The sequence below is a fragment of the Quercus suber genome, unplaced genomic scaffold (genome assembly GCF_002906115.3).
Source record: "Quercus suber isolate HL8 unplaced genomic scaffold, Cork oak 2.0 scaffold_334, whole genome shotgun sequence".
In the NCBI taxonomy this organism is placed as follows: Eukaryota; Viridiplantae; Streptophyta; class Magnoliopsida; order Fagales; family Fagaceae; genus Quercus; species Quercus suber.
The window spans coordinates 135907-145701 of record NW_027069787.1 but is presented as its reverse complement, the minus strand read 5'-3'; the positions used below and the strand labels follow the sequence as shown (position 1 = coordinate 145701).

Genomic DNA, 9795 nt, shown 5'->3' with positions numbered 1-9795 from the left:
TAATATGAATTAAGATGATAGAGCTTCTTAGTGTTCAACAATGGTGTCGGCTGGAAGGCCATATATTCCAATTGCTTTCTTTCCTATGTCCAAGTTCTACCCTCTCGAAATCAAGGCTTCTTCCATTTCTTCTTTGCGACTCTAATAAAATATTTTTTTAACATATTGTAGCATTTATTGGTTAGAGGGCTGCTAGGCACTGTTGACATGGCCCTCCCAGTTGTATTGAATAATTTTTCCCACAGTAGAAAGTTACTTTCTTACCTCACACATAAAAATGTTTATACATGCCATTTTTTTTTCTCAAAAAAAAAAAAAAAATTTGGCATGTAGAAACATTTTACAAAAATTATGGGTGTAAAAGGCATTGTATTATCTTCTTTTTAAAAAATAAATAAATAAATGGTAACCAATATACATTCTGCCTTCAGATAAAAAAAAAATGTCAAAGTTTATGTCATACTAATTAGTTTCGTGATGTAATTTGGGACAGATTTTTTTTTTTTATTACAAAAAAAAATATAAAAATAGAAAAAAAATTCTAATTTGAAATTAAAAAGTATTTACACATCGTGTGAAACATCAAATGAATATAATCATCTCAGGTCAAAATATTACGTGCACTTTCGGGTATTACAGATGCCAGCTGGAGCCTGGGAAAAAAAAAAAAAAAAACCAATGGTGTCTATTAAAAAAGAAAAAAAAAAGGTGATTTATCAAATGGCCAGGGCTATTTCCATAATTCCATTACAAAAAATCTTTAAACTAAACTGCACGCATAAGGCAAAACCATTGTTTACGCTTTGGAAAGAAAAACACTCAATGCACAAACAATTCTTGTGGAAAAACTTTCATCATTGACCAGACCATTCTGTGGTTGTAAAATCAGTAAAGTACCTAGATATGATGGGAGTGAATTTCAGTGGTGTCGGAGCAGATTGGTTGCAAGCAGTTAATACGCTTCCTTCCCTTCTTGAGTTACATTTATCTTCTTGTGAGCTTGAAAGCCTTCCTCTTTCCCTTCCGTTTGTTAATTTCACCTCTCTTTCTGTCCTTGATTTATCAGGTGACCAATTTAACTCTTCCATACCTCAGTGGTTGTTTAATCTTACCAGCCTTAGAAAGCTTGATCTTGGTGGTAATGCTTTACAAGGTACCATTCCATACGATTTTGTGAACCTAAGAAATATTGAGGACCTAGATTTGGGTGGAAATCAAATCAATGGTCAATTGCCAAGCTTCTTTGGATTTTTTGGCAAATTGAAGACTCTAGATCTTTCAATGAACAATTTTAGTGGCAGTATTGATAGTTTCTTAGGTAATTTCTCAACTTCCTTTAACAATAGCATGGTGTCCCTAGATTTGAGTTTTAACTGGGGAGGCTTGGAAGCTTGACCAAACTCATTCTCGATTCCAACTCTTTTTCGGGTTCAATTCCATCTTCTATTGGCAACTTGTCATCCTTGCAACTATTATCCCTCTTTGAAAATGAGATGAATGGAACCATTCCTGAATGCTAGTCGATTTGAATCTTAAATGGAATTCTTGGGAAGGTGTCATAACAGAAGCCCATTTGATGAATCTCACAAGACTAGAAGGTTTTGCAATAACAACTGATAAAAACCAATCTCTAATTTTCAATGTGACATACGACTGGGTTCCTCCTTTCAAGCTCAAAGATCTTGATCTAGAAAGTTGTCTTATTGGCTCCAAATTTCCTATATGGCTTCAAGTTCAGACTGAGCTTACATATGTCATCCTTAGCAACGTCGGAATCTCAGGAGCTATACCTGAGGATTGGTTCTCTAAGATATCTTCTCAACTCACTCACTTGGATCTATCAAAAAACCAGATCAGCGGGAAGTTTCCACAACACTTGGTATTTCCAAATGTAAGTTATTTTGATATAAGTCATAATCGCTTCAAGGGTCCTATCCCTCTTTGTTTTAAAAATGTAGCCCAACTGTATCTTGAAAGCAATTTATTTTCAAGCTCTATCCCGTCAAATATTGGTGATCTAATGCCAAACTTGCAAGAATTAGATCTTTCAAAGAATCACATTTTTGGTACAATTCCTCTGTCCATACCAAAAATAGAAATGCTTGAAATACTTTCCCTTGGGAAAAATCAGCTTTCAGGGGAGCTTCCCCATCATTGGAATGATTCAAAATTCCTAATGGCTGTGGATATTGCAAATAACAACCTATCTGGAAAAATTCCAAACTCAATGTGTTTCCTAAATTCCCTTGAAGTATTGGTGTTGAGCAACAACAATCTTTATGGAGAAATTCCTTCTTCGTTGAGAAATTGTTCTCTTTGGAGCATTGATCTTGGTGGAAATTATCTCTCAGGGAACCTTCCATCATGGATAGGATCGCATGTCTTAATGCTATGCTTACGTTCAAATCTATTTAGTGGAATCATTCCTCGACAATGGTGCAATCTTCCAAGTCTTCACATCCTAGATCTTGCACAAAACAATCTTTATGGTGGCATTCCAGATTGTTTGGACAATTTGACTGCTTTGATTTATGGCTACAACAATAGTTACTTTGGTGTTCAAGAATATCAGGAGGAAACAATTTTAGTGACAAAAGGACAAGAGCTTTTATATGGTAGAATTCTTGAGTTTGTTAGTAGCATTGATCTTTCAGGGAATCATTTGACGGGAGAAATTCCCAATGAACTATCACGCCTCATAAAATTGGGTACAGTGAACTTGTCAATTAATCATTTGACTGGAAACATTCCTCAGAGTATTGGAAACTTGCGGTGGCTTGAATCGCTTTATCTCTCGAAAAATAGTCTTTCTGGACCGATTCCTAAAAGTCTGTCTTATTTGACTTTCTTGGCACACTTGAACCTGTCTTTTAACAACTTGGTAGGAAAAATCCCATATGGTAATCAGCTCCAAACACTAAATGATGCATCCATATACAAGGGCAACCCTTCATTGTGTGGGTCTCCCCTTCCAACCAAGTGTCCAGGAGATGAAACATTTGATGGCCCAACGATTACCAGCGGCAGTGTTGATGACAAACAAGATGGAGATGATTATGAAAGGTTATGGTTCTATGTTAGCATCGGACTTGGGTTTGTTGTGGGATTTTGGAGTGTTTGTTGCACCTTACTAGTGAAGAAGTCATGGAGGCATTGGTATTTTCAATTCTGTGATGACATCAAAGATAGGATATCACTTATAATTGCATTGAAAGTAGTTCATTTGAAAAGAAAATTTGGGTTGGAAAAAAATTGAAGTCTGTAGATGGAAAGACTTTTTCAGTTCCTAATTGAGGTATGTATGGATTTCTACAAGATCTTAAGTAGAAAAACTTTGTTCTTTGTTTTTCTCTTTGGGTTTTTGGTTGTTATAAAATTGTTTTCCTTTGTAGTTGGCCTGTTTGATGATTTGCCTGTGTTCTGTTTCTTTTGGTTTCTAGGTTTAGATTTTAGGATTATGGGGTTTTGATTTATTAATTTGAAGTTTATGTGGATATTTGGATAAGATGTCGAAGAATGTTTTGAATTTTTGTTTAATTCATTCTCTGTTTGGATTTATGATTTTTTTTGGTTGTGTAGGTGATATGTTTGATTATCTAGATATCTTTCAGCCTATTTTTTCTTGCCTTTAGAATAATAATGAAGATTGTGGTTGATATGTTTCACTAGTGGGATATATGTGTGTTCAATAGTACGAACCTATGCCTATCTCTGGCTCAGTATGCCGACATCCAAAATATTCGTCAAGGTTAAAATCTTTGAAGAATTTTTCATTTCAAATGTAATTATTATTCAATATAAGGTCAGCCAAATACTTACCCCAAAAAACAAAGCATAAGTTCTGTTTAATGCCTTGTCTTAAAACGAGCATTGGTGTTAATCTTTATTAAAGCCGTTGGCCTGTGTTTTCTTTGCGAGAAACATCCTTTAGTCAATTAACATGTGTGTTTGAGCTGAAAAGTTGTATTCTCAAATCAATGCCTAATATGTGTCATGATTTTGTCATTTATAAAAAGCAAGCTGCTATGTGGTTTCCAGTATCCTCTTCATCTTTACAAAGTCATGGATTGGTTGTCTCGATGCTTAAATTTTTTATACCATCACAAAAAATCAAAAACAAAAAAAGAAAAGAAACAGGCTTGAAATTTTTATGTGTAGTTGTAAGTTGTTTTCTTCAATTGTTCACTTGATGGTTAAGAAAATGTGTGTAGCTCGTAAGAATGACGTGATGTGTAGGTTTGATATTTTCGAATATGATTCTTTTAGGAAAAAGTTTACCTCAAAACTGGTTTGGACTTTAATTTGTAATTTTTACTGTTATATTTGTAGTGTCTAAGCATAAAATTAAAGAGGGTTTTGTTAGATTCTTTTCATACATTGGCTGGGATCTAGAAAATTGAAGGGATATTCAGTTCATTCATATTTCATAGAATGGGATCCAGTCTAATAGACTTTCTTTATTTATTTATTTATTTTTTTTTGTTTTACTTAGAGATTAAAATGTTTTTGTTAAGTGTGTTAGCTTAGACAAGGCAAATAGTTAATCAATGTTGGTACCTGGAACCTTGAAGTATATGTGGGAATATGTTTTTTTTAACTATACTCTTATCGAGGATATAGTTTAATAAAAGACATGAGTAAAGAATGGTTTGTGATATTATTATTTATTATTTTTTTAATATTGGTTTCAGAAGATTGAGTTCATATGCTAAGATAAATAACTAAAAAGAACCTTTAAAATATAATATTGTTGATATGTCGAATGTTTTTTTGTTGAGAAAGTTGATATGTCGAATGTGAACTATATATTCTACTATTAGTGGTTGATTTTGATTTTGTGAGACAGACATGTGCCATTTAGTTTTTGAATATTTAGTATTTAAAATGGTTTTACTAAATTATTTTTGAACTCATGTTTTGATGTAGTCGCAATTGGATGATCTCCCTGAAGGTATCATGAATATGGATATCCACCAGTAGTGCAAGGATGACCCATCAATGGACAATTGTTGTTATTATTATGAAATTTGGAATTGTAATAATAGTATTGTTATTATGATTATGGAGCTTGGCCCTTGGACTTGTAATATCTTTATTATATTTTGGACTTCATTTATGGAAGTACTTTATTAACTTTGGATGCTATTTTGTAATTTACATTTTCTGACGGACTCATGGTGGAGGCACCATAGAACTGTGGCATGACTAGGGTGAAGTGGTGTTAACTGTGGCCTGACTAGGCAGCAATTGACTGTAGGGAGTTTTGGTTTCCAGGAATACATCAAAGAGGAAAGTTTCAATCAAGCAAGAAATACATCCCACATAATTTCTCAAAAAAATTACATCCCACAATTGAGGCGGATTAAAAATTAAAATTAAAATGCCGTGTCCCAACATGTAAAATCCGAAATAATCCCAATATAGGAAAAACATCTTGGTGTCTGCATCTTATTGTCTCTCAAGGTTAGTTTGACATAATTATAGGAGGGCAACTTTAATTTTCTCTGTTTGCATACATGCTTCAAATGGGAGGTTGCAGGAACATTTTGTGAACATATTTCTACTCTCAGGTTTGTTGTTTCTAATTGATTTAGAGGAAGACAGCTTGTTATACTGTCTGCTTAATTGCTGCTAAAATCAATAGGAGCTGTAGTGAATTGAAAAGAGGGGTAAAGGCCCAGGAGATATGGCTTTATTTTTGTGTTGGTAAATAATGAGTGTAGCTTCATGATCATGTTGCATTTTCTGGAATGGAGAAACCAGATGCCTACCACATAAAAGCCAAGTCTTCACTGAGGTCTTCAACCAACATAATCTGGTACCTAAGATTCGGTGTATGTTATAATTTAATGGCTGTTTTGCGTACAGCAAGAAGAAGTAAGTCTTAGACCAAGGACCTGTATTTGTAGTCCATTTAATGATTGTTTTATTTACTTCCCAAAATTTGAATTGAACCAAATGTTTCTGACATTCTATGGCACGAATATTACTAGAGCAACCTTTGTGTATTATCTGCATTCTACAATTATGCAGCCTATTTATGCAACCTGAGCAGCAGCCTCCAGTAAATATTCTCACTCAGCTAAACCCTTGACTCTTATGTTTTTACTTGCATGTAAATTTTCTGATAATGCCATTTGAATGAACTGTTTCTTAGTGGTGTAAATTTTCAGACGACAACAATGACTCAAGATTACTCTGTAAAGGCGTTGTTTCCCATACTTGACACTAAAAGAGGCAATAGTTCAAGCCAATTGGCAGAAGTTCTTCCGTATAATCGCTCCTCTCTTTCTCCCCTTAGAGTCAATCTTTAATTTTGAAGCTTCTGGGCGATATTATCTGCAATGAGAAAAAAATTGTTTATTCCATGAAGGAAAAATATGCAACATCAAAATCATGAAACAGTTTGATTGGTTATTCTATATTAGATGAAAAACCAAGCAATGAAGAACTTTTGCCACCTTGTTCTTCCAGGATGTGTAAATTATTAAGCACAGAAAATGTTGCAATGCCAAAAATTGAAGTTTCTAAAGATTACTCATTTGGTGAAAAGAAGTTTGAAATAAATGGCTCTTTGGTAATTCAGTTTAGTGAAACTTGAGAATTCGAAAGTTTTTGAAGATCAGCACACAAAATGCTCAAGTTGGTTCAGCACTGCTGCATAAAGATGATGGGACTACTCCAAAGATGCAAGCTCAGTTTATCAGGCAGAAGAACAAAGGTGTTCAATCTGATACTGTGCCCAGTGTTAAAAGAGGAATCCAGAGGATCTGGTAAACTGATTCAGGTGAAGTGTTTTAACAACATAATGCAAATGAAGTAGTTTATGTTAATGTTTCTTTTGATTGTATATGAGACATATTTAGCAAGGAAACTAGAAAGGAGGCTGGCTTCTAACACAAAAAGAAGTGCTTCCGCTTGTTAACTGCAAAACAATTGAACTTTGACATGGTTATAGGTGACTTTGGACAGTTGGACTGTTTCGATTACAAGTCATTTTGCCATTTGTTTTCTGTAATACTTCTCGAATTTTCCCTCCTTACTTTGTAAGCTCCTGAAAAAGCATTTCTCTACAGGAAGTGATTTCCCTATTTATAATGCAGCCTATTTATGCTGCGGCTAATGCTATATGTTCTTTCACAGGAGAAACAAAAGAGATGCAACCTGAGCAGCCTCCAGAAAATTTCGTCACCCTGGTAAAATCTGGACTTGTTATCTGTGTATATGTTCAAAGAATCATATTTAGATGTAAAAGTATTTTCTGATAATGCTATTTGTGTGAACTATTTTTTGGTTATGGGAATTTAGGCAACATTAGTGAGTCAAGATTCTTCTGTAAAGGCATTGTCTCCTATACGTGACACCAAAAGAGGCAATAGTTCAACTTCAAGCCAATTGGAAGAAGTTCTTCCTGTGAATCGCTCATCTCTTTCTCCCTTTAAGAGTCAATCTTTAATTTTGATGCGTCCGAGTGATCTTATCAGCAATGAGAAAAAATTTTGATGCCGGGAAGGAAAAATATGCAACATCAGGATCATGAAATAACTAATATGACAAAGCAAAAACAAACTTATAGAACCTTGTTCTGCTAGGAAGCGTAAATTATTAAACATAGAAAATGCTGTGATGCAACAAATTGAAGTTTCTTACGATCAGTCATTTGGTGCAAAGAAGTTTGAAACAACTGGCCCTTTGGGTATCAATTTAGTTAATCTTGAGAATTTGCAAATTCTGATGGCATCAGCACACAAAATACTCAACTTGGTTCATGAGTACTGCATAAAGTTCGAGGAACTTCTCAAGAGAAGCAAGCTCAGTTTTTCAGGCAGACGAATGAAGGTGTTCAGACCAACCCTGTGCCCAGTGGTAACGAGGAATCCAGGGGATCTACGTTTCTGATTCAGGTGAAGTGTTTTGACAGTATAAAGTAAATTATTTAGTTTATGTGATTGTTCGTTTGTTGTAAATGAGAAATATGTGGCAAGAAACTGGACAGGAGGCTGGCTTCTAACATAACAAGAAGAGTTTACACTTGTTAACTGCAGAATAATTGAACTTTTACATTTTTCTTTTTTTTGATGAACTGAAAATTTTATTGACAAACCAAAAAGAACAGAGGCTAACCAGCAACTACAGAAAATAAGAGTTCAGAATTAATTACATCCATAAAAGGGCTGGGAGCATAACCCTGACCAAAACATCCAGATAAATTTTTCCCAGGGCACCAAGAAGCTAAAACATGGGCTGCTTTGTTTGATTCTCTTGGACTACACCTGAAAACAAACTGCTAACCACGGAATGCCCACAAAAGGGTATCAGCTGTTATGGATGAAATTCTCCAAGGCACTTATCAAAGGGGGCTTTGAGAGCATCAATACAAGCTTTGGCATCGCTCTCAACCACTACATACTCAAACCCACGGTTAACAGCAACACAAGTCGCCAAATTAATGGCTTCAGCTTCTGCTTGGATAGGGAGGTTGGTTTCCACCCATTTGGACATGGAAAAAATCAAATCCCCTCTCCAATCTCTCGCCACAATGGCAATAAATGAATGATCTAACCCCTCTGCTGCATCGCAATTTATTTTAACAGCTCCTTGCTCAGGCCTGATCCAAGAATAAAAAGGTCTAGGCAACACTAAGGGGACATCAGTGAGCACAACACGGTGTTCAATGAATTTTTTTTAGACTACTTGGCGTAATTGAACTTTTACATGGTTATTACTTATTGGTGACTTGAAATGTTTCTGATTATATGCCATTTTGTCATCATTTTCTGTAGTACTTCTAAAATCTTCCCTCCCTTCTTTGCATGCCTCCTAAAAAGGCATTTCTCTAAAGCAAGTGGTTTTCTTGGAATTTATCATTGGATGCCAGAACTATATTAAAGCAGTCATGTTTGTTTGTGTTTCTTCTCTGAAACCAATGAGCTAGAGGCAATTCTTTGACTCACTAAGTTTTTCGTATTGCTTTCTTGTTTAAAATGTCAATTAAGAAATTGGTTTTGGATTTTGTTCAAACCTATGCCTACAGGTTAAAGAGAAGCTTAGTGCTGAAGAATATAGAAAATTTGTGGAGTTTATGAAGGCACTTAAGTCTAAAGAAATGAAGATAAGTCAAGTTTTACAATCCATTGTGAGATTATTCTCTGGACCACAGAGGCTTCATCTTCTTGAAAGGTACTTGTTGCTTTTTGATTTTGATACTATTGGCAGCAATTGCCTATGTGGCTTTGCATCTAAAATTTGACTTGAAGGCTGAGGGTTCTTCATAAGATAGTACTTTCTATTAATGCCATGATTGACATTGATTATGGATGCTATTATTGATGGCATAGGTTGGATGTTTCATTCAGATACTAGTGTTAATAAAATTCTTTTAGATTACGATATTGATAATTAAGGACAAAAAAATTATTTACCCTTTCATTTGTGTATTATGCTTTCTAAATGTTGCTAATATAGTATGATTGATAAGTGTTTAAGCCTAAAAATGACAGATGTGACACCTTTTATTTGTTGTTTTTCTATTACATTATGCATAGAATGTCTCCCCTTCCCCTAGTCTTTTTTGAAAATTGAAATATCCAAATTTATCTTCTTCATACATTTTGTTTCTTATATTCAATAATTGTAGCATTTCCGCTCTCACCCTTGCTATCATCATTGTGAACAGGTTTAAGGATTATCTTCCTGCAAAGTATCATTCTCTGTATGAGCAGCATCTTGTGACAAATAATGACAAACTGTGACGTGCAGTATCGTTTTCTGTATTTTATCCAATCTTAAGTAAAC

General features: G+C 34.6%; 1 protein-coding gene across 1 annotated transcript; it reads left to right on the top strand.

Annotated features, from left to right (window-relative positions):
• Positions 1–906: 906 nt before the first annotated feature.
• On the top strand, positions 907–5134 carry LOC136061609 (receptor-like protein EIX2). Its single transcript, XM_065759595.1, has 3 exons — positions 907–1318; positions 1521–3295; positions 4927–5134. Exons 1-2 carry the CDS (start codon positions 907–909, stop codon positions 3254–3256), a joined length of 2148 nt encoding a protein of 715 aa, XP_065615667.1. The 3' UTR covers positions 3257–3295; positions 4927–5134.
• Positions 5135–9795: the final 4661 nt, after the last annotated feature.

What these genes read in the sequence shown, in the direction of transcription:
- LOC136061609 (XM_065759595.1), top strand. Translation starts at nt 907, where the DNA reads ATGGGAGTGAATTTCAGTGGTGTCGGAGCAGATTGGTTGCAAGCAGTT. An exon ending in CAGTATTGATAGTTTCTTAG is followed by an intron (nt 1,319 to 1,520) that starts GTAATTTCTCAA and finishes CCTGAATGCTAG; the next exon opens with TCGATTTGAATCTTAAATGG.